Source organism: Aspergillus bombycis (assembly GCF_001792695.1).
Source record: "Aspergillus bombycis strain NRRL26010 chromosome Unknown contig00027, whole genome shotgun sequence".
Taxonomy (NCBI): domain Eukaryota; kingdom Fungi; phylum Ascomycota; class Eurotiomycetes; order Eurotiales; family Aspergillaceae; genus Aspergillus; species Aspergillus bombycis.
In genome coordinates this window covers 96478-124445 of record NW_019170029.1, presented here as the reverse complement: position 1 = coordinate 124445, position 27968 = coordinate 96478, and the positions used below count along the sequence as shown (strand labels likewise).

The window sequence follows — 27968 nt, the reverse complement described above, 5'->3', positions numbered from 1 at the left end:
TCCTGCCCACCACTTTGTTGGTAAACGTTCTCTTTGACAGCTGAGGTTGGAACCACCATCGCCGCAAACGGAAAGGGAATATCCGACAAGATGTTTGCACAACCGTTCGACCATTCGTTCAACAACGATGATTTATTCAGTCAGTACGTCAATATTGATGGCTCGAATACCGACGGCAACAAAGACGTTTCATTCCCTAGTGACTTTGATCAATTCTTTTCCTTGGACTCATTGTCAAGTAATTGTGGCGAGCAGTCGCCCATCATCCCCACGTCCAAACAACAAGCCCATCCTTCACCACAGTGGGCGAAGGATCTCTGGAGCCTACCGCCAGATGCACCATCATCTCTAGGCCAAGCCCCCCTTGCATTTCAAGACACCATTCATCCCTCTGCTGTTTCAGATCTAAACGTCAACCTTGAAGCTTCTTCGACGACTCGCCCTGCAGAGACCCGCTCATCGCCGACAACTCCCCCGGGAACTCCACGCTGCAAACCAAAAAGAAGTGCATTAGTCACTCCGAAGTCTATCCAACGTCACCGCGAACCTAATGGTCGCCGTGGTTTGCAGCACAAACAAAGCTTCTCCCCCAGCTTGACACGTCCTTCTCAATTCCAGAAAGGAAGAATGGCGTATCAAGAAGCTTGGGCGCACCGATTTCAGAACTTAAATTTCCTGCGTAGCGCCGATGACCGATTCCCACTGTCGCCGCCACCGTCAGATATCCTGCCACAACAAGAGAACATCGCGGCCGACAACAGCGCCGTACACATCCATCATTCGGGAGATTCTGCCGAGATGCATCATCACTTCGACACTAGCATTTTCACTCCATCTCCCGCGATATCCATGCCATCGCCGTGTACGGGAGTTTTATCAAGACAGCAAGCCCGGTATTTAAGCCACTCCAACAACTCCACGGTGACTTCGAGCCCCCCTTCAGCAGACGACATCTTTCCCTCCCCGCATTCCTCGGATCCCCAGTCCATGTCCTCCTGGCATTCCGATACGCTCGGCACTCCCGGGCTTTCTTTCACGCCTGATCTTCAGAGCCACGATGCTCAAGCCTGGTGGCCTCCTATGAATGCTCGGGTGCCCCAACGGCAACATTCCTATCAGCAAATAGTCGCGTCGCCCCCACCACAACAGCCGATCCAGAGCACCACCCATCAGCATGACTTGGCCAATAATCAACACGACATCCTGCAAGGGGGTCTTATGATCCAGATAGATCCCTCTGCGTATGACATGACCGCTACGGCCAATTCATCATTTTCCTCAACTACCATGGCTCCGACGGTATCCAATTGTCAGGAGAACCACACTTATAGCCACGTGCCGACCGCTCACCCTAAATTTGTTGACACAGCTTCCTTTGCAACTGCCCAGCTTCAGCCCCAGTCGCGGTCTCCATCTCTGTCTCCGCGAGCAGACCGATCCCCCAAGGACGGATTAGCCATGCATCACAGCATCACCATGAAAGCTCAGCGCCGTCAGCCCGGCCGGAAGATTTCCTCCAACTCCATGAATGTCCCCAAGCCCGTCAAGGGCCTCCATGGATCGGAGAGCCCCAAGAGAGCCGGCAAGTCGGTAACTGTATCATTTGTAAACTTTACGCCAAATGACAGTCAGAAAATTCTCACAGGAGTTGCCCCCAGTGGCAGCTCCAAAACTAAAGCGCGCCGGGAACAAGAGGCCCGTGACCGGCGTCGCAAGCTTAGCGAAGCCGCACTTAATGCAGTGCGGAAAGCCGGTGGAGATGTGGAGGCTCTTGAGGCTGCACTGAGAAACCCCGTTAGTTGCAAGGATAACAGCCAGGCATCCACCTTGCAAGTCACGGGGTATTGCAACTAACGGGGGGGTTTTCAGCAATTTGCTAAAACTAGAGGTAATCCCGTTTGCCTGTTTGTTTGTTTTAGTTCTGCTATATACCTTTTTGTCATTATATTACTTCATATTGAGTGTTTTTCAGTCGGTCTGTTCGGTGTTCTGATGGATCCGGAGTCTAAAACACTGAGAGTCTGTTTGAGCGTTAGATTTGTCCCTGACATCTTAATCAGCCCCCCGGCCCGTCTTACCTAAACCTAATCTGGCATAGTTAATGTATTCCACCTTGATGTACATATCGAGTCTACAAAAGTACCACAAATGCCATACCTCTTTCAAACATAATTCTGATCTTCTCATTGGTTAAGTCTTCTTTATTCGTTGATGAATATATAATATCGGATCGAATGTCATGTGAAAGCCGTGAATGTCTTGGTGGACTCTAACATGTAGGAAAGTCTTCTAGCATATAGCATAACTATTATACACAGAGTCAGTGGCAAGCCCACCCCAAAAGAGCATAGATCTCATAAAATACATATCTATAGTACAAAGATCCAGTTCAAACTCCAATTTCCAATATGAAGTATTAAACCACTCGGACGAAATCATTATATCCAGAACCCTGAATGGGTCTGAACCCAGCCTTTCCCCAAATCACCAGCAGAGATAGCGCAGTCGTGCCCCTAGATTTCTTCGACGGGAGAAAAGCGCAATACAGCTTTGAAACCAAAGCTACCTAATAATTCCGAGCCATAACAAGCCACATAGTAACCGGGCCTCAAATTGGAATTAACAGCGCTCAATCGCGATAGTCTGAGCGTAATCATTCAAACGGCGCGTGTAACCTACCGACGAAATAAAGATCGACAATCCTAATTTCTATCCCGTCCTTCAACCTCATCTTTGAGACGGTTTCGGTGTCCAGGACTGCGGCTCCCACCCCTGGCTAGAAGCTCCTCGAGCTGCAGCCCAGGGGTCCTTTTTAGTAGCGGGCGCTCGACATTCTCTACTTCTTTCTGTTGGGGTGGAGGGGAGGTGTTGCTGCCCTGTGTGGATGCATTCATGGTCGCATCTGTAGTTTGGGTTGCTGGCGCTGGTTGTTTGGTTTGTGGCATGTCGAGGTAGGAGGGCTTGCTGGCCCAGCGCTCATCAGCTAGCCGGGCCAATTGCTTGATTTGAATCTGGCGGAGGACATCTTGTTGTTGTTCTTGGACGGAGGGTGGTTCGGCTCGGACGTAGCGGAGCCATTGGTGCCATTGTGCTGGATTCCCAATTTGTCAGTTCATGACTGATTTCTTAGCATGTCTTAGGAGGACAAATGAGAGCGTAGTCGAGTAAAGTAGATTGAAAAAGAGAAGGTAGATGCACTTACGGCTCACTTGGACATCTGCGTAATGGGTTTTAGGATTGAACTTGACGATCCGTCGGTATCGCGCAGCATTCAGGGCATCTTTAAATTCCCAGAATGTGTTTCCGGAGAGATCCGTTCCTATTGCAAAGACATTTAGTCTGAGACATTGCTGATGACTCGGTAGCAACGCTGAGATTGAACATACCGACGAGGAAGGATTTTCGCCACGGCAATCGAAGGCTCTTCCACTTGAACCACAGACTATTCACCGGACTCATTTGGGCCGATTGAGAAGAGGAATCAGGCAGATATGAATAGTAAGAAAATAAAAATAAAAAAAATGGGGAAATCGAAGCAGCGTAATCCACCTTGACTTGAGCCGGGGGGCTTAGACTTAGGCACTGAAGGGATTCATTGAAGGACGGACGTCATCGGGTAAGGCAGGGCTGTGATAGGTCACGGTATCACGGCTTAGTCGATCTACAGGAGCAGAAGGACAACAGCATTCCATTCCATTCATTTCCTTCCCAGTTTCTTATGAACAGGTATATTCTATTTTGTGTTAATTCACTATTCTCCTACTAAGTGTTTTTTTTTCTCTTATATTTCCACCCCCTTTTCATTTCCACTGTCCTTCTCCTTACCTGAACGCTACTTTGTATATAATCCACCGAACTATTCGATTCTAGATCCATTCAATTTGCCTCTTCTATATCAGGAGGTACCGCCTCCTATTTCGCCCCCCCTGGTTCCCGTACCACGGTTCATGCCAACGGCTGGCGACATAAACAGTCGATTCCATCTGTCGGTCGTAGTGAGAAAGAAGTCTAACGACTACTCACGACAGACCGATCGTTTCGGATAAAATCTGAATCTCAAACATGGCTTCCGTTACGTCACTGGATAAGGATTTGCGCAGTCTGCGCCTGTCCCGCTATACCCCGCAGGCTGCCGCAGAAGTCCGCAACTGGATTGAAGAAGTCCTCCATGAAAGACTACCAGCCGGTGATCTTCTAGATGCGCTCAAAGATGGCGTCGCACTGTGCAGGTAAGTTGGATAATTAGATTTCTGGCATACTCCCATCGCAATTCGACGTACTAACATAGCCCTAGGCTGGTCAACCTTGCCGTTTCGCCCGGTGTCAAGTATAAGCAGTCATCGATGCCCTTCGTACAGATGGAAAACATCTCACACTTCCTTCGCGCGTGTCAAATGCCACCCCTGAGCCTTCCTCCGCATGATGTTTTCCTCACTGTCGATCTTTATGAGGCCAAGGATCCCGCACAGGTCCTGCAGTGTCTGGTGGCTTTCAGTAGGAGGTCTAATGCTCTCCAACCCGGCAAATTCCCTCGCACCATTGGCCCTCAGAGCAAAATTGGTGCTTTAAGCCCCAATGCGACCGGCTCTAGTCAGGGCGCCCATACACCATCTCGGCCACGGGGGCTCAGTAACGCAAACTCCAGCGCCTCTGGATACTCAAGCCCGGCCAAATCTCCAGGCCCAGTGAGCAGTTGGAGCAAAAGAACGGATGAGCGCACGACAATGCCAGCTTTGAATATCCACCAATACGGCTATATGGGCGGTGCTAGTCAAGCCAACCAAGGCGTGGCGTTTGGTGCTCGTCGACAGATCACGACCGCTGCACCAAATGTACCGAGTCTAGCTGAAAAGGAGAAGCGCAGGCGTGAAGAAGAAGAACGCCAGCGCTTGGAATTCGAGGAGTCAGAGCGCAGACGTCAAGAGCGAGAGGCGGAAGAAATGCGTGCGCGAGCAAAGGAGGAGCGTCGATGGGAGGAGGAAACTGCCCGTCTAAAGGAGCAAGAGAGGCGCAAGCTTGAGGACGAGCGAAAGCAATGGAATGATCAACAGCGGCGGTGGGAAGAGGAGGAGCAGCAGCGTCAGCGCGAGGAGAGAGAAGTCGAGGAGAGGTTGGAGAACGAGAGGCTGCGCCGTCGGGAAGCCAACGACACCCGCCTGAATGGGCAGTTCCTCAGTCAATACCAAGCGAGTCAAGCTACACCAAGCCGAGCTCCCGCCGAATCCTCGGAGAGTCGGCGCATAAGAGAACTTGAGCAAGAGTTAGAGACCGCTAAACAAAGGGAGGCAGAATATCAGCGCGAGCGCCAGGAGCTGCAGGAGAAACAGGCCGCACCTGCTGCGACTCGTGCACCTCGCCCGGTACCTGTACCCCCTAAGCCGAGCTACGACCTATCCTCGCTCGAGTCAGAACGTCGTCTACTTCGCACGGAGTGGAACAAACATCAGAACGAAGAGCCAATTCCTGAAGCGGCCAGCCCCCCTCCTTCCCTACCTGCCCGGCCCCTCCCCGAGCCAGTCGCTACTTCACCCCGGCCCCTTCCGGACCCAACGCTCTATGCTTCGAAGCCCGTGAATCAAGAAAGTCGTGTAGACCGTTTCCTCGCATCTAACCGACCTCCCGTCGCACCCAAGCCGACCGCCCATCGCCCACAAGACTACACAACGACTGCCGAGGTCGACGCGGAAAATAGCCGCCGCGCAGCAGCACAGCAAAAGACCAAAGCGGGCGGTTGGGCATCCAAGTCATTGCTGGAACGTGAAATGGAGCGCGAGCGCGAGCGCCAGCGTGAGTGGGAGGAGAACCAAAAGCAAACGCAACAGGCCGCTGCCAGCGGCCTGAAAGATGGTAGTCTCGGTGTTGGGCCGGGACAAGGCGCTTGGGATGTGCACCAATACGGCTTTATGGGCGGTGATAACCAGAACCGGGGCGGTCATGGCCTGGGAGTTGGAGGCGCAAGGAGACAGATCATTGGCCCTCGTCCTCCTCCATGATCACAGATGTTGAAATCCAGGTAGTATCCTAGTCAAAACTTCTATACCTATTTGTGTTTACCCGTTGATGGCGGTGATTTGTGTTTTAGAGTTTGATTCCATTATTGTTTCAAGATCTTGGTGGCTAGCTGTAGATAAGCTGTGAGCAACTTGAATAGTTCATTCATTCAATCAAAATATATAAAAAAGCTAAACCACAACAACAAAGGACACCAGTAACATGCTAAACGCACACAGACAACAAGGGTATCTATACGCCAAACTCAAGCCGTCGAGAAACAGAATCCACCACAACGTTCTCCCCCTCGCCTTCGATCAACCAAACCCTAGCATACGAAACCGAAAATCACCCGTCCGAATCTTCCGCACGGGGAAGAACCTCCTCAACAAGAAACCTCAACCGCTCCCCACTCTCCTGCAACCAGCACCACTCCGCATCTTCCGATTTGCGCGCACTCACGCTCTTCTTCGTCTCCGTTTGGGCTCTCTCCGCACGGCGCTTGATACCCTCGTCTACCGCTTCTTGCAGCTCCGTAGTTACCCTTAGCATGTTGCTGTTTGCGAGTAGGATCAGTAGCGCCTCAAGGAGAATCGACATCTTGGTATTGTCCACTACGCTGGTCGAACTTGCCGCATAGGGGAGGAAACATCCTTCGAGCTTTGTTTGGCTGAGATACTCCTCGTCTGTGGCTGGGGCTGCGCTTTCGCGGATACGGAAGAGCAGGCATTCGCAGAGAGTTGTGCACGCCTCTGAGGAGAAATAGGGTAGTGTTGACGGGGCGACAAGCGCCTGGAAGACGGGGAGGGGTAGATGGCGGATATTTTCGACGAAGAGATGGTAGAGTTCCTCGAGGGGAGTGAAGGCGTCGGGGAGGGTCTCCGCCACGCCGGAGAGGAGGTGGAGGAGACGTTGGCGGAGAGCCAGGGATTGGAAGCCGCCGTGCGAGGAGACGTCGCTGAGGGCGTAGACTGTTGATGTGGAATCGACTGCGTCGGCTGATTTGGCGTCTTTGGCGCGGGTGCCTCGTCTTGGCCGTTTGGTTTGTCGGGTTGGTCGTTTTGAGGCCGTGTCTGGGTCGTTCTTATTATTGTTGTCGGAGGAGTCGTCGTCGGTTAGGTAGTCACCGTATTGGTCTTCATCGATGTTGACCTGCACTTCGCGTTTCTTGGTGTTCTTGTCTTGTTTTGGTTTTTTCAGCTCGTGGTGGAAGACCTCGCGGAATTCGTTGGCAGAGGTCGAGCCCCCGTCTGCGAAGATCGCGCGGAGGATCCGTCGGTTGCGCCCATATCCTACTGTTGTTTCGGTGATGTAGCGGAGGACCAAGCTGTCTTTGAGGGCTTTGTGGTCTGGGTTTGAGGCGTGGTCGCTCATTCTTTTGCGTTCGTTCCAATCGTCTTCGAGCACTTCGCACATGTATTCGAGCCAGATTTGCCATTTCTCCCACCGTTCGCGGTGGAGTACAGAACAGTTAAACGCCCATCCGACTGCGTGCCAGAAGTCCTCTGCGCGGGACCACACAGAGGCAGACTGGGCCAGGTCGAGGTTCAGCTTTTTCATGTCATCGTCGGGTGGGTGCTCTTCTTCGGCGCGCCGGCGGCGTCCATGGCGGGAGGCTTCAAAGTGGGTGAAGGAGAATGCAGTGCCAAGTTTGGCGGACACTGGGCCGGCGAGGGTGTTGGCGAGGCGGAGGAGTCGCAGGGAGACACTAGAGGCTTCTTCTTGCTCGGCGGTTTTCGCCCGGGTGGTGGTTGAGGGATGGACGAGGAATGTCGCGGCGAGGGCGAGATGCTGAGGCGACGGGACGTAGACTGGCGTTGGAGGGATTGTGCCCGTGGTGATGATATTTAGGAGTAGATTTAGGGCTTGCGTGTCTGGTTAACAGATGCCGCGGTCAGTTCGATGGTCAAGTGAATTGCGGGGGGTGAGGGGAGGCACACAGAGCTTCTCTTCAAAGAATATGCCTACATGTTGGACTAGTTCAAAGGGAAGTGTCCTAGCAGGACGGTAGAGAGGCAAGGGTGCCTCCTCGTCTGCCACTGCCATTGACTGGGGTGTTTACTCGTCGACTGAGAGATGTGATGTTGTAGAAGGCTGAGAATCGCGGTGTCGCGACGCTTATCGATATGCGACAACCACGTGTAATAATTATCCTGGTCATGGTCATAACCCATGGTTTGTTTTTCGCAATTGATACGGATATCAATCTGCCCGTTGTATACTAAATTTCAGCAACGTGGCCTACAAGTAAACTCAAACAGATCTTGGTTATCTGATCTACACAGTACACTGCCATACTTTAAGATTTCACAACATACGTTGTATATAGTTCAGATAAAAGAGCAAACAATCACCAATTCAAGGTGCTGTAGTGTAGTGGTTATCATGCTTCGTTGTGGTTAGTCCCACAGCCCCGAATCGACCTGGGTTCGATTCCCAGCAGCGCCAATGGCGTTTGATAACTTGATTGGTCTTTCTTTTTTGCATTTCTTAGATGCTTGTTCTCTATCTTATCTACTACCCCCTTTTTTTGTCCTCTTTGTATAGATAGGGGTGGGTGGTTTGCACTTTGAAACCCCTATAATGATAACCCTAATCTTGTTTCAGTCGATTTGGTGGAGTGGAACGAACGCTTTTTAGTTTCTAAGGAAATCCGGTGTGACAAAATCTCCTTGATTTCCCTCTCCATATTATACAGAGTAGCCGATATATATCTAGTTACATATCTTTATGTCGTAAGGGAGTCAACAATGTTTTCCAATTGTACATAGTTTGGCGAGCCCCCCTTGCCTGTACTGCATAAATAGTTTTTGATCGTGAACAATTCCCTCCAACACAGCAAGTAGTAACTAGTAGTTATACGTGACCAACAATAACCCCAATACTTCATGCAAACCCGTACATGCCGTACACAACGAGGACCAGTTCCGCCCATCCACCCCACAGCCCGAAGATGGGCCCCGGTTAAATACGTATGTTCAACTAATTAAAGCTAATTAAAGAACAAGTCGCACACCGTACTTAAGTTCGACGGTCTAGTATGAATGGCCCCTAATTGAAACGGTAGATAGGTGTGTTTATAGTATCGCCGGCGACGCTACAGCAATCTAAAACCATCTCTAACATAACCATTTCTAGGCACACGAACTCCAAAACCACAAGCCGAGGCTCCCGAACAAATCCCAATTGGCTATCTAATATAGGGTTGATGGCTGTATCCCCCATGTGACCCAACAGAGCTGCATGATCTAGGTTGGCCCTAATGCAATAGACGTAATTTCCGCCCGAATTGGCATAAACCAAAACATCAGTCTGGAAACTTGTGTCAAGCCAAGTCCTACGTCAGGCCGGGATTGTGTACGGGTGCAAATGTTAGAACAGGTAGGCCCTGAGGCCAGTCACTGGGAGTATGTTTTATAAATTAAAACCCATATACACCGTAAGATGCAAGTAGCTAATGCCCCTCGTTCTAGACACGTGGTTTCATGAGCCAGAATAACTGGTTCCTGTCCTCTATCAAAGATTTCCGCGACCCCATATTCTATTGAAATTTTTCGACATTTTTTGAATCTTTTGTCCCTCTTCACTTTTATGCCCCCTGTACTCCATGCTATCACGTCATTCCGCTTCCCAGCAAACACATGTATTCGACAGGGTAGAATAGCAGAGTTCCGGCCAATCTCAGATCGGGAGTAGCCCCTGAAACATGAAACAATTATTACAAGACAGAGAAAGGAAGGATAATGGATGCCAAGTGGAGAATATTATCAAGAAAAAAAAATAAGAAAGTAGATAAAGAAAGAAGAGAACAGGAATATCTACTCCTCTGGTTCAGGAGAGAAAAGACCTATCCGCAGTCGGTGGGACTGTGGCCAAGTTAGCAAGACATGAGTATAAACATTGTCGGGCCAGGGGGGTGCGTACAAATGGCAGCTTCGGAATGACCACTCCCAGAGTTGCTAAGAAGTTGATGGTGAAATACGTCAGGTCGTAATGGGTATAATGCGTGCTGAGAAGGAAAAGACAGATCGGCACGCATAGCAAGAACTTCTTCGTCGGGGTATATTGATCTCCATTGTCAATTTGCTCCCACATGTTGAGATTATCATAGGCACCCGCATTGAATTCGAAAGGGATGCCCCGCACCCAGTGGAACATAAGAAACGAGCCGAACATGTAGCTGATATTGGTCAGGGTCCATGAGGTTTCCTGCGAGACCCCGGGAATGATGTCGTAGAAGATCTTCAAGGCAACGATTAAAACGAAATGAATGGTCCAGGCACCTGTAATGAGCAGTCTCCGGTCAGCTCCCCCGGCACTACCATATGCATGGAGGACATGTTGATGCACTCACCCTTGGCATTGACCCAGTTCGCATTTAGATTGGGCAAGGCAGCCTGGTCGCTGGTGCGCTCAATGGATTCCGGTGGCTCCTGATAAATGATGCTGCTTGACCGTCTCCTCCGTCCACCCTTGTTCTGGGACATGCTGGAATCCGGACTCAACCGTTGCGGTTGAGTATCCACCCCCGGGGGGAAGGAAATGGTACGGGGAACTGCGAGGGAAGACACTTTGACGGTATTGAACGGGGTAGGACCGTGGGATCGAGGAAAGATGATGGGGAGAGGAGAAGGCGAAGAGAAGGATTGATTGGGGAGAGGATCGGAAAAAAGAGCGGCCAAGACAGTCCCAGATCGGGTGGAATCACGGTTTGTAGCTAATACGCAAGTAAGTTGTTCGCTAGCTAATGCAGAAGTAGCAGAGGATCTGATCCGTCTTTCAGTTCACTTCCGACCGTCAGATTGGATGATCGGCAGCTGTTTGGGTCACGGGATGGTCACCAATCCGAGGGGGGGCAAAAATGGATGAATTTGGGGGTATTTTTAGGCAAAAACGTTCTCCGGAGGAAATTCAGTGTCACAAAAAAAATATCTATGTTATGTTCATAAAGAGGGTGGCGATTCTATTGAGGGATTTCTGTACACCAAGACAGTCCTTCTGTGGAACAGATTCAATATACAAAACAAGACAAATAATGGAAATAATGAAAATAGTTTGGGGAAGGAAGGTAACGATATATAAAAGTCGAATATTCAATCTCAGGACAAAGAGGGGGGCAAAAGGAATAAAAGACAACAATAATACCAATACTAAGGTAAGGTACGGAATAAACCCCTACTAAGAATAGTCCGAAACGGTCCAGAAGCAACCGAAGAACAAATGAATAAGTTAATTTGGATTTATCTTTCTTCCCACAAAATATTAATAGAATGATCGAGACTTGGTTGGAGTTTAATATCTACAACTTGCGTACACCAGGCTGTTCTAGACAGGCAGCTTTTAAATCTCCACCAGCTTAAATATTCTATGCTCACTCTATAATCTTCTTCGATGAACGTATTTTCCTATTTATTGTTTTATAAACATTCATCCCACCATACCCGGTGGGTTTGATAGACCTTGCGATTTGCCTGTAGTACTAGTATTAATAGGGTATTTTCCAGACAAGTACAGAGATAAACATGCATCCATATACTACTGCCGGGCGGAAGTTCTTCTCTCCGATACTGCACCGATGGTCACTATCAACTACCGTAAATTTTAAGAAACTAACACTCCACCCCAGGTAATTAATTCTTCCCCATCTCAACGCGTTTTCTAATAGTCCTTTCTGCGCTTCAGCTCCTGGTCACAGTATGCCCGATTCACCAGGTGACGACAATAACGATTCCAGAACAGCCTCATTTGGTGTGCAACGCAATCGCGCCACCAGCACCAATGGCTCGCGACAGAGCTCCATAGATAGCAATTCGCACCCCAGGAAAAGACAACGAAGGAATGGAAAGGTGGGGCCTACAGATGCGCGCGACTTTGTTCCGCAAGGTGCCACATTCAGCGCAAATACGTTGGCGGTCGACCCGGATAGTACGTCCAGTTCTGGCTCCTCGGGCAGCGACGATGAATCCAATTCCTCGAATGATGGAAACGAGGCTTCCTCCCAGGTTGAGCCTCAATCCGCAGCTGCTCCTAACTGGAACAAGGCCAGTAGAAGTACCATCAGGACCTCATTGAACAAACGGGGAAACAAGGCAAATGAGGTTGAACAGGATTCTCGGTTTGATGCGGTCAACGATAAGTACTGGCGCAGTCGCAGCGAATCGGTTTCGACTGGTGGCGACAACGATAATGCATCACAGATCAACAGTGATGATGCTTCAGAGGAGGGAGAAGTACAGGAAGATGATTCTTCTGACTCCAGCCGAATGCATCTATCAGGGGACTCCGACGACTCATCTCTGGACTCAGAGGCCGACGACTCGATACTGTTGAATATCAACTCCCGTGGCCAGACACAGCATGCTAGTCAGAAACAAAACGGGGGGCTATCGCTGCAAGATGATGAGTACGATCCAGAGTCTCTTCCGGATTCTCAACGTATTGCCAATGGGCACACCTTTGACGGGGCCAGAGATGGCTCTCCGTCGACGTCGAAGGAGGAGGCATTCCGTCACTTCGCCCAAAAATACCCCACAAACCCCGAGACACTTGCTGATCTTAATCGTGAAGATATGGAATCCCAAGCCAAGTATATCTTCTACGATCGCGAGATTAATGACATAAACCTGCAATTACCAGTCGCTTGCACTGAATGCATGCGGGAGGGCCATCTTGCGGAAGTGTGTCCATACAAGGAGGTGCGTTCTGAAATTTACCAACCTGCTTTTCAGGGAGCTTTCTGGACTGCATGGGAGATAACGGGTGCTAACTACTTATAGTGTGTGCATTGCGGTGCTTGGGATCAACACCAGAGCAGTTTCTGTTCTTCGTGGAGAAGATGTCAGAAGTGTCGAGAGCGTGGCCACGATCAGCAAGATTGCTCTTCGCTCTTGAAAGGTTCCGCATCTGAGATTCCCTGTGATCTGTGTGGGTCTTCGGCTCATTTGGAGCTTGAGTGCGATTTCATGTGGAAAACTCATCGACAAGAGCCACCGTCCGGGCCCGTACTTGTATCCATATCTTGCTCTCATTGTACCAGCAACCACCACTTGGTCGGTGACTGCCCATCCCTACCACAGCCATTGAAATCTTCGTCTTGGACGCTGAGAGGAATTGATCCGAATATGGTCACCAATCTCAATTCCGTGGTTAATGGTAGAAGCGGAGGACCTTCATCTAGAGGTCGAGGTGGGATCAAAATTAGGGGCCGTGCAGATGCACACTCCTCCCCGGATGATAGCGATGACTTGATAACCAGACGGCGCCCCGTCGGTCGTGGTGGAAACCGAGGCAACATTCGAATTGGTAGTGGAATTGGGAAGAACAAGAACCTAGCGCCAGCCGGCTCGCGAGGCTCAGATATGGATTCTCGTCAGTTTTACAGGGATCGTCAGGATTTCCATTCAGGCACCGCGCGGCAGCGCTCCTTGTCCCCCAACCCGCGCCGCGGAAGAGGCAAGGATAGCTGGCAACCTGCACCTCGCTCGCCCCCACGAGGCCAGTCCAGACCGCCTCCTCGTGGAGGAAGAGGTGGTGGTCGGGGACGTGGTGGACGTGGCAATGGTAATAAACGAGGGGGTAACGGCGATGCTTATCGTCCAATGCCGAGCGCCGCTAAAAAGGCTTGGGATAGGTACAGACTCTGATATATGAATAACTAATACAGCGCAGGTGGTTGCTCGGCTGGTTGTATATACGGCGACATTCCACTTACGCTTGGCGCCTATTGCAACTTGATTGGTGCATGATACCCTTGGCTAACATACATATTTACTGTTGATGGTATTTGTGATGCCCTTCAATGCCATTTAATGTGTATTTGGAACCTCATGCCTGGGCCTTTGGTCAGGTCTTTGTCTACTGAGGCAACTATGTCCGTACATGATCCACGACGGATACAAGCAGCCACACGGGCCGCGGTAATGAACAGCAGCATGCCACGTGAATTACATGGGCCAAGAGGGTTCTGACTGTTTGTCTAATCCTGAATATAGGCATACCGATGGCTGCCAGGCATCAGTGACAGGGTATGGTATAAGCCGACCCACTAGTCACTGGTAGGAACCTTGTCGCCACCACGGTTTCCGACAAAACCTCCATCTAGGATGTCGATGAGCTCATCTAATCGCTCAATGCACAGATCCGTATGGGGATGCTCCTTGAGATGAACGTTGTGGTCGTTCAGGAGCAAGACAGTCGCAGCGCCTGCTGTATGGCCAGCAGTCATATCATCGATACTGTCACCAACCTAGCATCATATCAGTTCCCAGAGAAAAAGAAAATGACCTGGAATGCAAAAGAAAAAACCCACCATGATTAAATTATCTCCTCGGCTATCCAGCCCCCATTCATGAGCAATATGCAAAATCCCCGCTGGATCAGGCTTAGGCATTAGCCCCGGGGTCTCTCTTGTAATGATTGGCAGAAACACGTGAGCAGGAAGATGATTATTTAGAAGATGCCGTACTGGTGTTCTGCCACAATAGTATTAACCTTGACCATCCACTCTAGTCCCTTACATCTAGTCTTGGGGAGAGGGTGGAGTAAACCGTCTTACTCAAAATTCCGTGTACAAAGCGCCCTCTTGACACCCCGTTCGTGGAGGTAATCCATGAGTTCCACTAGTCCCGGCTGAGGCTCCTGGGTTTGCATAGCCTCTCGCTCGATGCTCTTGATCTTATTTGCAGCTTCGAGCTGTTGCTCGGGAGTTGGGAGACTGCTAATATGGTGCAAGATGTCGATCTCCTTGTGGAGAATCCCAAGAGACTCTCTGTAGAACATTTAGGGTACATCACGTAAGATGGAAAACGATGTCAGATATTAGCAACGTACCGCATCTTGACAAACATGTGGTTCTGGGGAAGACTGTGTACATATCAGTTGATCAATAGAACGAGCCACCGAGACAGGGATCATGGGAATGGAAGTATCAAGTACCATAACGTTCCGTCCACGTCGAAAACGATTCCCTTCAGCGGTGGGGCACTCGATGCTCCATTTCTCTCGGGGTTAAGAGGAGCGAATCGTCGCTGACGAAGGGGGTAAATCTGAGCCGAGGCCATGATGCGTCCGAGTTGCGGCAGGGACCGCGGGGCGAACATTCGAGCTGGGGGAGGGGGACGTTGGAGTGGAGGCTCAAGAGGTTGTTTTGATGTGGCGTGGTTCGATGAAATGGCGGAGATAAGATTGATAAGGTTTTGGAGTGCGGAGATTTCGGAAATACTCCAGATGATCAATACTCTCTCTCGGTTGTTGAATAGCTGGATTGACTACCTCTGATTGTTCCCTATATTGCAACCTCGAAGGATGTTCGACAGCATAAATAGCACCATTGTGGTGAGTACAGTAGACAAAGAGCCTTTGCGCTGTTCACTGAGTCCCTGACTGTATCAATGTAGTATCCATACTCTACAATGAAGCTGTGAGCTGCTATTTGTTACTGATTCTTTGTTTCATGTAGGTACTTAGGGCTGCTTCATTTACTATGCAACAAGAACCACAGCCCTGGCTATACTATATTGTTATAACCCCGATTGTCTATTCCCACAACACGCAATATGAAACCTCCTACACAACTAGCACGTGAAGTCTTTCAGGCATGACGTTGATTGTATTTATCTAGGTAAGAGGACCGGTCATCTGTCATACAATTCGACAACATGGGTAGCTATCTATCTCCCTAGAAGACAGATCATTGTATTAATGTTGCTATCTCTTTGACTATATCTGTGACAGCCTCTGTGTCATAAGCGGCAGTGTGATAACCACACTTGTCTCCGGATCTTCCCTGGCTTGCAAGAAGACTCGTGTGAACCACGGACAAAGACATACAGGGCCATTTCTTAGGGAGAAGCTTTTTCAGCAGTCTTGCCACATCAATATTTTGAAAGTTTGAGCATTGATGGTGGCTTTGTTTAGGAACTAATAGCTCCCGACTTCCTGTAAGCACCCTTTGGAAGCATTGCATATCCTGCTGACTGTACCATGAAAGGATACTAATTCTTTTTGGACTGTAGTTCAGCTTCTGGAGTATTTCATCCCGGATCTCATCTGGCCCCAATCCATTCGTCATGGTGTCACCATAGCAACGTTCAAATGACAGCTGTATATGTCTATCCGCATTTTCCAAATGGTTCACTTTGTCAAGGAATTCAATAAGGGTCAGGTCATAGTTAACATTCCCTGCCAGCAGCAGTTTGCCATCAAGCTGCCTGATAGCAAGCTGGAGTAGTATCGGAGACACTTCTCCACCCACAGTGAGGTACTCGAAGTCAATCACCCAGGTATTCTGAGGACTCTTGTGATAACTGCTTGACAGAGCCTCAACACCCCTCCTCGTATCATCCGTAAGGTTCAGCTCCCATTTTGACATTGGAAGTTCGGCACCTGCAGCTTTCAATGACGACACATGGTCGATGATCCTCGATGAGTGGTGAGGGCAATATTTGGAGTATGGATGCCGTGGTAATGGGCAAGTTATAATCGAGCATGTCTCCTCGCCATCAACCAAGAAGAAAATTCTTGGAGACAGTATTTAGCATCGACCGGCGATGTTTCTTGCGCCTTATCTCCATATGGCGTCTATTACTATCCTCAGTGACCTCGTCCACCTCATCTACATCGGAGGCATCAGAGATATCCTCCAGTTCAGTGATCGAATCTGTCACATCATAGGCATTATCAGTCCCTCTGCCAGGCTCCCTTGATTGAAACATAGTATATGGCGTGGTAGACATACCTTCTTCCTCTTGCATCACTTCACTGGTATTGAAATCTTCCACTTTATCAGAAAACGGTACCTTTATACCCCGTGGCCTCAAATCCCCGATTAGTTCCTCTGTCAGAGAGTAGAGGTGGTCGTACGGTTGCGATGCAGGCCGACATAATGTAAAGTCGCCTAGCCTCAAAAGCTGAAAAGGCTTTCGGGCGGTATCTTTCAGAAAAACAACCCGCGAGCCCAACTCGAGAATGCTGTTCACTAGTAGTTCAATATTCATGTATCTTCCTTGAATAGGACTGTAGAACCTAATGGCCCCATTGTACGCATGGATTGGAGTCGTATAAAGAGTCCATGTGCTGGTATATCTCCGTGGGCGCCAGCGCTCTTCAGCCCGTAAGAAGAGCGGTTCAACGTCCATCACGTGAAGCACAGGACTAAGCCTGAACACCTCGAAGAGTCTTTCGATAGTCTTGTAGTACTCTTTTACCTCGGGTTCTAGCCAAGAAAGGCAGACTCCATGGTCAATTGTCCATCCTTGAAGGTATAAGATGCTTGCCCTAGATGCATTCATACTCTGAGAACCCCACAACGACAATACCAAGGTCAATAGTAGGTGTTCATCGCCGAAAGAGAGAATCACAGCCCACTGAGCCGGGGCCCCAGGATATGGACAATCATAGTCCAGCTCAATGCGCACAGGGAGGGCTGAAGTCACCTAACGGATTAGTGTTAAATGCAAATCATGGCTCACATAAGAATATTTAGACCTCATGGTTCTGTACTCACCTTACTACTTGAAGTGACTATGCTTCGACAAATTAACGCAACACAGTTCTTGACTTCCTCATAACAAGGTCTAACTGAGGCATAGCAGCCCATATGATCATCACTTGGCACTCGTATATCGAAACCAGGAGCAAGTTCATAGAGTTGCTTATTGACATCGGCGACTCGAGAGATAGAACTCTTGCTTTCACCTTCACTATTCATGTATGTGCTCTCGGCGTGGATATTCAGCGAAGGCCGCTCATTTGATGGTGAGTTAGACACGGTAGGTGGAGGAAGAAGATGGCCTGGGTGGGAAAGGATATTCGGACAACCTAAAAAGTTATATGCATCTTCAAATGTATACAGCCTTCCCAACCTCCCCGTTTCGATGCCAATAAATGGAATAGGGTGTCGGAACGTATGGAGCTAGATGAAACATGGATCAACTTATGTCAATTAAAGAGGATGGGGACTAACCCTAGGATCAGATGCTTTCAAAATCAACGCTTCCCTCAGCTGTCTTGGGGGTAAATACAAATAATAAAAGAATTCGGCTTTAATTGAAGAGCTCTCATTGTCGATTGGATCCTCATCATCGATTGAACTCTCATCGTCAGATCCTGTCTCTCCTGTGCCTCCCTGTGGTGCTAATACTGGTTCTGCCCGAAGAACTTTAGGAAGTTTATCGACCCTTTTAGATCCAGGGGGCATGGCGACTATCTGGAACTCATCTTTCATCCACCGTCTCAATAAATTATTGCTGATTGAAAGTTTTCGAGCCGCTACTTCCATGGTAATTGGATCCAAGTTCACGGGTGGACATTCATACGATCTGGCCTCCCTGCAATAGCGAATCGCGGAAAGCTTCTCTTCTCGTGTATAGGTGAACCGTCTTGGCCGACACATCCTATTTGCAGCTCTCTGGTTACCTATTCGTGTGAGCGACCGGTATTGCTCCTCTGTGAGAGGCTCAACTAGTGCAGGGGCACCGTCCTGGTAACCCGGTCGAGCTCTCGAACGCCCCCAGCTCTGACTCAACTTGCATGATGAATCCAACATATCGCCTACGCTGTTCTCGATTGATTGTTGATTCCGTTCAGTGGTATCATTCTTGTTGATAGTGGATGCCATGGTTGCCTATCTCGACTGTCTCAAGTTCCTATGATTGAGTATATCCTTGAATACAGACTGGGATTATGGGGAAAGGACCATTTATCATAGGAGCGGGAAGTTAAAACAAAATTAAGCAATAATTAACTGTGCTAATGTTGAGAGAGAATGAGAGGTTGTGTTCGAAGTTTTCTTTGAAAGGTAGAACTAGTCAACTGATTGTCCTCAGTATGTCAAGAGGAAGGAGAAAAGAAGAGAAAGAAGATGATAATAATAAAGGTTGATTTTTCTAGCTATCCGGGGGAAATGTCTCTTTATAAATATTGTAAAGTCCTTTGTTTTGAACTTCTGCTATGTTTTCTTCTTCGGTTTTGAGATAGCTGCTTTATTCTTTATATTTCATGCTTCAGAGGTCTAAGAATAGTCTGCCTTTGAAAAGGCAGGTGCAACCATACCAAAGGACGCAAGGGCAGGTATTTCAGCAAATAGAGAAGGTCCCCTTCCCTGTTTGGACAAGAACAGAGCCAATTCACTTCGCAGCGCAAACGGAATTCACTTGACATCTTCAGCTATGAATCTTGATCTAAATTCACTACAAAGAAACTCATTCATCGCGTTTGAAATGAGCCCCGGCACTATGGTGTGCTTTGCAAGGCATTTCAACTAGATACATGGTGGGTAAAGGTATTTATAGGGATTGTGCCTTTTTCAGAATCAAAGATCTCATGAAGGCTTGCTTGCGAGTGTAGTTCTGCCCGAAGCCCTGGCCATATCTCTTGCGATCTTTACTGCGGGAACCATCTTTGTAGTCGTCCGGGATGCTCAATAAACACTCATAATCGTCTACTGAAAGCTCTTCTCCGTCTCGTATGATCATAATTTTGTCAGTCATGATTTCCCATAGTTTTGCATTCGTGCCGTTGTAGAAGAATCCATTTCGAGGACAGAAATTAGGACGAATTGTGGTTGTTGACCAAATTCGATGAAGCTGATCATCAGAAATATCACAATACTGCCAAACATTGTCATCAGTAAATAGTTTTTTTCCAGCAAATATGTGAGACTCGTTGCCGTGGTCAATGGTAATCACGTTATGGAGTGATACTTCGCCGCACATTATTATTAGAGGATCGGCCTTTGGGATTATGGGTCTATAGTCATACGGAAACTTGTAAGTTTGGTATATCCTATATTTAGGGTCCCGCCTTGGGTCAATACCAAAGCCTACAAGTGCATCTTTCCAAGGCCCACTTGTGAAGGAGTAACCACAGTAAGGGAGTGCTTTGGATAGACTTGAAAGATCTGGGGTGCGAGAGAGATGTTTCTGATGGCAAGCTAGCCGGTGGCCCGCTCGGTATGTGGGCTGAAACTATCGATATTTCCAACTTGTTTTGCGCATTAGAGCAAGGCTTGGTGTCTGTGGGAGAGAGAGGGGCAGGGGGCGTACTATCCCCCCCTGATAACCATACTCCTGTTGCTGAACTGAGGCGGACCGGCTTTGGGGAAGTCTAAAATCATCCGACTCATATATATCCTCGCTCAGGATATCTGACTCATATGTTTCCTCGCTCACGCCATCACCCTCTTCCAATCGGGCAACCATACTTGCGGCTCTAGGATGATCACCCAGATAATGGCTGATGTGATACTTAATGCTATTCCAAAGATGGAATCTCTTGACAGTGACACTTGGATGCAGTGAGAGATTGACCTAGGTATCTTCAGGAGTAGGGAGACAGATACAGGCCAGTCATATGGGTTGGGTATCGTGTGTTGGTCAGGTGGATATGAGAAGCAGGTGAAAACTGTGAGAAGCAGAGATATAAATAGTCATTATCGGTGGGGCTTCTCAGTGCTTACCTAGGGTAACATTCTGAGAGTGAATGTGGTATCTAAATATATCAGCACAACGGTTGCTTATAAGTTACATATAACCAAGGAAAGGTAATGTACTTTGGTGAATTCTCCAACGATGGATATTTTCGACTGTTCAGGATAGCCCATCCATTGTATACAGGGGGGTAAGAAAAAAGAGAAAAGAAAGATGGTAGATATGGATCTTCTAGAACCAATACCTTCATCTCACTTGCCTGTGGGATTATGTGCATACATAGATGATACTAGTAAGTGTGGTCAAGCTAGAATTCTTACAGGCATATAATTGACCGAAACCGTCTATCACCCAGCTAAACATGCAAATGTAGGATATATTCCAAGACAGCTTCCTATCCCTGGTTGAATAGGAAATAGACATTATAGCTGTTTTGTAGTATATTTTATATATCGTATGAAAGACTATACCTCTGAATTAGAGATATAGTATACAGTTGTCGCCATGGCCATGGGTAACTGGTCCGAAGAGATCATTACCTGTAATGATGATCAATATGTCACACTGGCGGAGATCTGAGTAGAAATAGATGTTCAAGCCGGATAAGACTCCCTCGCCCCCGAAAGCTGTAGACACTCGGCGGTAAAGCAGGGGAACCAGCAACCAGTTACCAGGCTATCGTGACTCGCGCGTCTGACGGAACGATGCGGTGGCCTGTGCAAAGCTCGGTGTCTGAATCAGGGTTTCTGTAAAGCCTGGCAGGCGATGCTGGAGGGTGGTCGATATTGCATTTGTGTTAAGGTCGGGGGTGGCTGCGGCTGACGAGTAGCATACACGGAATAGTGTAGACAATGGGTCAGAAGATGAATGGGTAGAGGGATGGAAGTCTTCCAACCTTGCTGCCTTGACAGCCGCATCGGGATAGAGGGGAACGGGAGCAGGGATTGGAGATGGTAGCTGTGCCTATGAAGCCATTATGGATGAACCAGTTGGAAAAAGCATTAAACTTTTAGGATATTGTACAAGGAGCCATATTATCTATTTCGAGGATGGCGACACAATAGGTCGAACTGTAGACGAAAATATATCGTATACCATATGCTTATATTTATAACTCAAGAAACCAAAGAGCTAGGTAGGCCACGTTGTTCTCTAATATATATATATATATTGAGAGGACATAGCCAACCAGGCTGAGTGTGACTGAATCAGGGTTGTAGCAATACTGCAATACACTCTGTTGCACAATAACAAGAGGAATCAGATTCTTTCAATTATAGATAGAATATTACTGAAACACCAGTTGCTGGCCTGGTATTCCATGTTTAGAAAGTCTCAAGGTAGTCCTAATTTAGATTAGGGCTCCATGTGCGGAGTAATCCGTTGCGTTATATAGCATAGACTGCATATTAAAGAAAGATAGGACCAAAAGGTAACAATATGGCAAGATGACCGAGTGGTTAAGGTGTATGACTCAAGAGATATTCTTGTCCTAGAATACTAGGATTTCATATGTCGCAAGACGCGTGGGTTCGAATCCCACTCTTGTCAACTCTTTTTGTTGTTTTACAACTCTGCACAGCTATACCATACCTGGTCTGTGTTTGGCTTTTTCCCCTTCTTCATAGGCTGTTTTTGAAGTGGTGGATAGTACGGAGTAGACGGTGCCTTCAATGCGTACGGTCGATTTCCGGAGAGCTTGTACCATCTGCACCTTCAACTAGATCCAATAGAGTTAGCCGCAAGCGCTAGCCCTCAATAGGAAGCGGTGAGATGGAAAAACAGCAGAATCCTTTTTGCAGGCTTGTTGATTTCTATCGTCAAACCCGACTTACATGCCGATTCAAATATTATATAACGCGTTCTATTTAAAGACTACAGCAGCTGGTTACCCCGTTGTCAAACAATCAGTGCTGAACTAGTCTAAGGTGATCATATTAGCGCTAGAGGCCCTGGGGTCTCTGCCACCGCGCCGCCGACGGCTTCCCTTGGTATGTTCGAACCCTGAGTTCGGAGCTGATATAGAATCGGGCCGTTGGATATACACAGTATATTACAGACCCCCCGAATCCCAGTCCCTTGTGCATTTTACCTGGTCCCTCATACTCTTCACCTTGCGCGGCAAGAGATCGCCTGATCAAATAGCTCTTTTCCCAACAACGAGATTCCACCGAAATGGGGGTTCTCTAAGCTATTCGGTGGAGGAATTAGACTAAGGAAAAAGAATCAGTTCTTTTGTCTGTTTTACTATTCCGCCAATAGACTTTCCTTCTTCTCTTTGCTTCCGTATCCTTGCCTAGTTGACAGGCAAAATCAAATTCGTCGCCCCGGTGGGTTATCTCATCTTCCGGGGTCTCAACTTGCGCGGTATCTTAGTAGTAACAGGCTATTGCTAACCAACTAAGTAGCTAAATTCACCCTAATTAGTCATCATTGGCAAGATGACCGAGTGGTTAAGGTAAATTACCAATTCTCACCTTCTTTTCATCATTTTCTAACAATTCCACAAAGGTGTATGACTCAAGAACTATTCTTGTCCTTGAATAACTAGGATTTCATATGTCGCAAGACGCGTGGGTTCGAATCCCACTCTTGTCACTATTTTTTGCTGTAGCCACTGCTGTGGCCGTACTCAGATACACGAATATCCTATTCTACAGACGGGTTTGCTAAAAGGACCTCTTGAAAAGGCATTTGGACCTACAACTGTTGAGTTAGGACATGCAGCTAGACGTAGACCGGAAAGCGGAACAGCAATCTAAGAAATACTAGTTCAGCCTCATCCAGTTTGTTAACTATAGAACCCCGATATTTATATCTATTCTTGTTCGTACAGTTTACCCTGCCCCTGGTTTATAGACAACGCGGTGGCGGAACAACAGTCTCAGGTTATATCCGTTGCCTTTTTAATATCATTGATTTATTACATTGAGCCCGTACCCAGACAAGGTTATAAAAATGGGGAAAATTCTATAGAAACAGAATTCCTGGCATTGCCGACTCACTGCAGGCCGTATAGGCTACCTTTGTCAAATTGACTGTCCTACACGATCTAGATCTAGGTTTACAAATCGAATGGCCTTATCTACTCGAACCGCTGGTTGCACGGGCCTGTGGAAGACCTAAGGGATCTAGAAATTAAGAGATATCAGGCGTCAAGCGGACTGAACAAGCGCTTCGGCAGACAGGCCGGCAGTCAAGCAGTCAGCCAGGTAGCAATCCTACTATGCTGGAAGATTCTTCGTGAGTACGATATATTAGTAGCTTCAAAAGTTAATTTATAGTATTTTAAGTAAAGGGTATGATTCCTTCCTTAGGTAGTTTAGTGTGAGGTCCAAATAATATGTCCCTGTGGTTACTCGGGTATTCATAGCTGTATCCTATTCGGGATTAGCCCCCACAATTAGCCCTATACAGTATAGTGGGTGGCACAGATGGCTTTTGAAGAGGTTTTTCTAATCCAATCTTTGCAAAGCCTTTCCATTAACAAGGCAAGATGACCGAGTGGTTAAGGTGTATGACTCAAGAGATATTCTTGTCCTAGAATACTAGGATTTCATATGTCGCAAGACGCGTGGGTTCGAATCCCACTCTTGTCAGATCTTCTTTTTGTCTCCATTACTTTAATTCTTTTTTTGCTTACCTGTCCTGGCGGTGGCAGGCTGCTAGATCTATATAAGTTGCGATCCAGGCAAAATTACACATATAGTTTCAGTATGGTCGCCTCTTGGCTTAGAATAGGAACGGAATAGAAGCTGGCTACCCCGCCTTATAGAGTGTAGGAATCCGAATTTAGAACTTTCATAATATTAATCTGTATTGATGGTATCTATCGCCCCCAATGACTATATCTTCGCGCTCAATATCATTTCATCATACGAGCGATCCAATCATCCCTCGCCTTAGCACTAGCTTTCGAAAGAGCAGCATCAGGAACACATAACTCCGATCCATGAAAAGCACCAGGCCAAACATGCAATTCAACCAGGGCCCCCGAAGCCAGAAGACCGGACGCATATGCAATGCTCTCATCCCGAAACACCTCAGCCGAGCCAACATCAATGTACGTCGGGGGCAAATTGGACAGATCCTCAGCGCGCCCAGGTACAGCGTAGATGTTAACATTCTCACCCCTCACTTCCTTTTCACCAAGAGCAAACTCCCAAGCCATTTCGCCAATCGCCCGCGTCCACGGCAGCTGGTCACCGCACTGCGTCGCCGACACCGTCTCATGGCGGTCATCCAACATGGGCGCGAGCAGCATCTGAGCGTGAACTTCAGGACCACCGCGGTCTCGCGCGAGAAGGACTGTCCCGGCGGCAAGACCGCCCCCGGCTGATGAACCGACGATGACTATGCGGCTGGGATCAATGCCCAGCGAATCTGCGTTCAGGCTGGTCCATTTTAGAGTTGCATAGCAGTCTTCCACTCCGGCCGGGGCGGGGTTTTCTGGCGCCAGTCGGTACTCCACTAGTACACAGACTGCACCAAACTCGGGCACCCATGCAGCGGCAATAGTCGCTCCTGTGAAGCGGTTGCCCAAGACCATGCCTCCTGAGTGTAGGTAGATGATGCATGGTCTTTTGCTGTTCTCTTTGCCAGTGGATGATTGTAGGATAGAAATTTGAATGTCTCCGCGCGGCCCAGTTATTGTTCGTTCCTCATGGGTAATGAATGGAGAGACGGCTAATATTGAATCAATGGTGCTTGCACTCTCTACAAATTGTCGCGCAGCTGGAAGACTTTCCCGTGTGTACATCCCCGAGAGGGGTAGCTTAGGGAGGGCTATTTCAAGCTCTCGGTCAAGGGAGGGCATTTTGTTGTTGTCGAAGGGGGGCTTGGGGAACAAATCAAGATAAGAAGAGGAAAAAGGAAGGATAGAGTCGAGGTAGATGGATATGTTTTACCAAGTGACGTTCCCTCCTGAACAGCGTGATGACACGAATTATATAGTACCTTCGTCTCCTTTAAACCAAATCCGGTCACATGAGTCAATTTAGAGGGCCAGGGTCATGCCCCGAAACATTGAACGTACGCAGATCTCCAGCTTTTAACATGATCCAAGATCCACAGTGAAGTAGAGTGTACATCGTACATACATGAAAAAAAAGTCAAGGATGCGTTTCTGAGCACTACTCGATCTATTCTATGCTTAGCTTTTGAGATCCACTCGGATATTCGACTTCTCCCTGACCCGCTCTAGCCTTCCTGATAGTCTAGAAGACTATAACTATCCGTCGTAACTGAAGTATACCTGCTGTGTATGCAACATACAGCCCCAACGCCAAGACTCACTTAACTGCGCATGGTTAGATTCAAAAAGACCCCTCGATCTGTCTCATAACTTTGTATTGTAATGGACCGTAAGATCCCCAGTTCAATAGTACGTACTGTGCAGGAACACGAGTAACCCCGTCTTACACTAGAATCCAACAACTGTCCGACACCTCTTCCCAAATCAAATCCCACACCCATCAATCTTCACTCCAACAATGGCCCACACCTTCTACGACGGAACCATCCCGGTGGTCCAATCCATCCTCAACTCCCTATCCCACATCCTCCAGCAGGCCTCGCAACAGCCCAATGCCAACATTCTCCTCGCAGCCCGTCTCCACGAGGACATGTACCCACTAACCGACCAAGTGCGCATCACGACCCAGTTCGCCGCGAACCTGGTCGCAAGACTGACCGGCCAGTCGCCGGTGTCGTTCGAAGGCAGTCCCGCGACATATGTCGAGTGCCACGAGCGCATTGAGACGGTGCTGAAGGCGCTCAAGGATGCCGACAAGGAGGTCGTCAACCAGCACGCCGACGTCGTGGCGTCGACCCCCATGGGCCCTGAGACGGCGGTTGAGATGTCCGCCGCTGCGTATGCTCATCGCATTGCCTTGCCCAATATCTATTTTCATCTTACGACTGCGTATGGAATCCTGAGGAAGGAGGGCGTGCCGCTGGGTAAGCGGGATTATTATGTGGGCTTTTTTCCGAGTCTCGGGGGTCAGTAGAGGGTGATCTTTTGGTTTCGTTTTCTGGATCTAGGTGGCTATAGCTGAGGGGTTGCTGGTGGGTTTGAATTTCCTGATATTGGTGATTGGACTAAGAGATTTAGTGTTGTGGATTGATTAGACGGATGGGGTTTCTGGATGTCAGAGTTAGATATAGAGGAATAATATTCCACCTTACTAGGGTTTTGTTGACATAGTAAATTGGAGATTATTTAGCCCGGTAGCTGAGGACTCTCTCCTCCGACGCTAAGTGTCAGCGGTAATATACTCCAGCCATTACACTGGTAAACACTTTCTATCTATTACCCACGAAGAAATCGACAAGAGATTATCTCAATAGGTAGACCTACAGGTCATGCCGAGATCTAGACGCAGCTATTTTTAATACTCGTTCCACACATTCTGTATCCAGAGGGGCGCGAGAATAAGTCATTATGACTATATTCAGATCCCGACTAACCGTGCCCTAACAAGCAGAGCGTGAGAGCGATTGATACTGTATACAGATCACTTGCAAAAGTGATTAACTTGAGAAACATGAGGTTCAAGTAAAAGACAAAATTGGATTTGATAGGTAATAGTAGTATCAAGTCCCAGTCTAAGTGGCGACACAGCTTACAGTATAATCTTACCCTACCCTAGCTTCACATTAATCCCACCCGAATCACCCAGATATACCAATAAATAAACCACCCCCAAACAAGAACAAACAGCATAAACACTGCATTAGTAACAAGCCAAAAAGCCCCGACTAGCGAATGACGTAGACCCCGTGCATTGCATCCATGGTACATGTGACGTCTCCCCCGCACTGCCAATCGAAGTACAACCACGTATATAAACCCCCCTCACCAAAGACCTTCCCCAACAGTTACTACTCCATTTCTCAAAATGTCCAACTCACTAGATCTAACCATCTGCTCAACCTGTGGAACACAGTATCCGACAATATGCGAATCATCGTGTAAAATCTGCGACGATCCGAGGCAGTTCATTCCTGCGACTGGGTAAATCTACATTCCTCCCCCCCGCTTCTATCTCCAAGTACAACGCAGGCATATTCCTAAACGAAGAAGAGAGGTACCGGTAGTACCGATACTTACTGTATATCTAATCTACACAAGGAAAAAAACGGATACTGACTATAATATATCCCTCTCAAGACAATCCTGGACAACGCTCCGCACTCTCCAAAGCTCCAAAACATATCATAACGAATTCACCCCAGATTCCATCCACAAGGATTTGATCTCCATCCACACCGTCCCAAGAGTGGCAATTGGCCAACGTGCCCTACTATGCCAGACGCCTACCGGTAATATCCTCTGGGATTGCATCACCTATATCGATGACGAGACCGTCGCCAAGATCAACGAGCTAGGTGGTTTGAAAGGTATAGTTGTATCGCATCCGCACTTCTACACGACGCACCTCCACTGGGCGGAGATCTTTGACTGTCCTGTTTATTTGGCTCGGGAGGATCGAGAGTGGGTGGTGCGCACGGGGCAGAGGCAGGTCCTGTGGGATTCGTCACGGTTGCCGG

The 27968-nt window shown here is 48.2% G+C and overlaps 11 protein-coding genes across 11 annotated transcripts; 4 read left to right on the top strand and 7 right to left on the bottom strand.

The window, feature by feature from the left end:
- Window positions 1-90: 90 nt before the first annotated feature.
- Window positions 91-1854, top strand: wetA (developmental regulatory protein WetA; the record flags this gene model as incomplete). Its single annotated transcript, XM_022531556.1, has 1 exon — window positions 91-1854. One exon carries the CDS (start codon window positions 91-93, stop codon window positions 1852-1854), a length of 1764 nt encoding a protein of 587 aa, XP_022390619.1.
- An 848-nt stretch (window positions 1855-2702) lies between these two features.
- Window positions 2703-3459, bottom strand: ABOM_004425 (uncharacterized protein; the record flags this gene model as incomplete). Its single annotated transcript, XM_022531555.1, has 3 exons — window positions 2703-3091; window positions 3203-3319; window positions 3387-3459. 3 exons carry the CDS (start codon window positions 3457-3459, stop codon window positions 2703-2705), a joined length of 579 nt encoding a protein of 192 aa, XP_022390616.1.
- A 603-nt stretch (window positions 3460-4062) lies between these two features.
- Window positions 4063-5993, top strand: ABOM_004424 (calponin homology domain protein; the record flags this gene model as incomplete). The annotated part of the gene is made up of 2 exons (XM_022531554.1): window positions 4063-4229; window positions 4295-5993. The coding sequence occupies 2 exons, from the start codon at window positions 4063-4065 to the stop codon at window positions 5991-5993; spliced, it is 1866 nt and encodes a 621-aa protein (XP_022390617.1).
- A 346-nt stretch (window positions 5994-6339) lies between these two features.
- On the bottom strand, window positions 6340-8037 carry ABOM_004423 (uncharacterized protein; the record flags this gene model as incomplete). Its single annotated transcript, XM_022531553.1, has 2 exons — window positions 6340-7865; window positions 7932-8037. The coding sequence occupies 2 exons, from the start codon at window positions 8035-8037 to the stop codon at window positions 6340-6342; spliced, it is 1632 nt and encodes a 543-aa protein (XP_022390614.1).
- A 1772-nt stretch (window positions 8038-9809) lies between these two features.
- On the bottom strand, window positions 9810-10757 carry ABOM_004422 (ORMDL family protein; the record flags this gene model as incomplete). Its single annotated transcript, XM_022531552.1, has 3 exons — window positions 9810-9857; window positions 9916-10274; window positions 10346-10757. Coding segments are annotated over 3 exons (819 nt in total), but the record flags the coding sequence as incomplete, so codon positions are not given.
- Window positions 10758-11687: 930 nt separating this feature from the next.
- Window positions 11688-13634, top strand: ABOM_004421 (zinc knuckle domain protein; the record flags this gene model as incomplete). Its single annotated transcript, XM_022531551.1, has 2 exons — window positions 11688-12686; window positions 12768-13634. The coding sequence occupies 2 exons, from the start codon at window positions 11688-11690 to the stop codon at window positions 13632-13634; spliced, it is 1866 nt and encodes a 621-aa protein (XP_022390612.1).
- Window positions 13635-14035: 401 nt separating this feature from the next.
- ABOM_004420 (putative haloacid dehalogenase-like hydrolase) lies at window positions 14036-15089 on the bottom strand (the record flags this gene model as incomplete). The annotated part of the gene is made up of 5 exons (XM_022531550.1): window positions 14036-14236; window positions 14300-14462; window positions 14546-14758; window positions 14821-14853; window positions 14926-15089. 5 exons carry the CDS (start codon window positions 15087-15089, stop codon window positions 14036-14038), a joined length of 774 nt encoding a protein of 257 aa, XP_022390613.1.
- A 1401-nt stretch (window positions 15090-16490) lies between these two features.
- ABOM_004419 (transposase) lies at window positions 16491-18607 on the bottom strand (the record flags this gene model as incomplete). Its single annotated transcript, XM_022531549.1, has 4 exons — window positions 16491-16648; window positions 16727-17423; window positions 17495-17902; window positions 17954-18607. The coding sequence occupies 4 exons, from the start codon at window positions 18605-18607 to the stop codon at window positions 16491-16493; spliced, it is 1917 nt and encodes a 638-aa protein (XP_022390666.1).
- A 667-nt stretch (window positions 18608-19274) lies between these two features.
- ABOM_004418 (uncharacterized protein) lies at window positions 19275-19703 on the bottom strand (the record flags this gene model as incomplete). Its single annotated transcript, XM_022531548.1, has 1 exon — window positions 19275-19703. The coding sequence occupies one exon, from the start codon at window positions 19701-19703 to the stop codon at window positions 19275-19277; it is 429 nt and encodes a 142-aa protein (XP_022390665.1).
- Window positions 19704-24282: 4579 nt separating this feature from the next.
- Window positions 24283-25233, bottom strand: ABOM_004417 (alpha/beta hydrolase; the record flags this gene model as incomplete). Its single annotated transcript, XM_022531547.1, has 1 exon — window positions 24283-25233. The coding sequence occupies one exon, from the start codon at window positions 25231-25233 to the stop codon at window positions 24283-24285; it is 951 nt and encodes a 316-aa protein (XP_022390660.1).
- A 676-nt stretch (window positions 25234-25909) lies between these two features.
- Window positions 25910-26919, top strand: ABOM_004416 (DUF1993 domain-containing protein; the record flags this gene model as incomplete). The annotated part of the gene is made up of 2 exons (XM_022531546.1): window positions 25910-26375; window positions 26903-26919. 2 exons carry the CDS (start codon window positions 25910-25912, stop codon window positions 26917-26919), a joined length of 483 nt encoding a protein of 160 aa, XP_022390659.1.
- Window positions 26920-27968: the final 1049 nt, after the last annotated feature.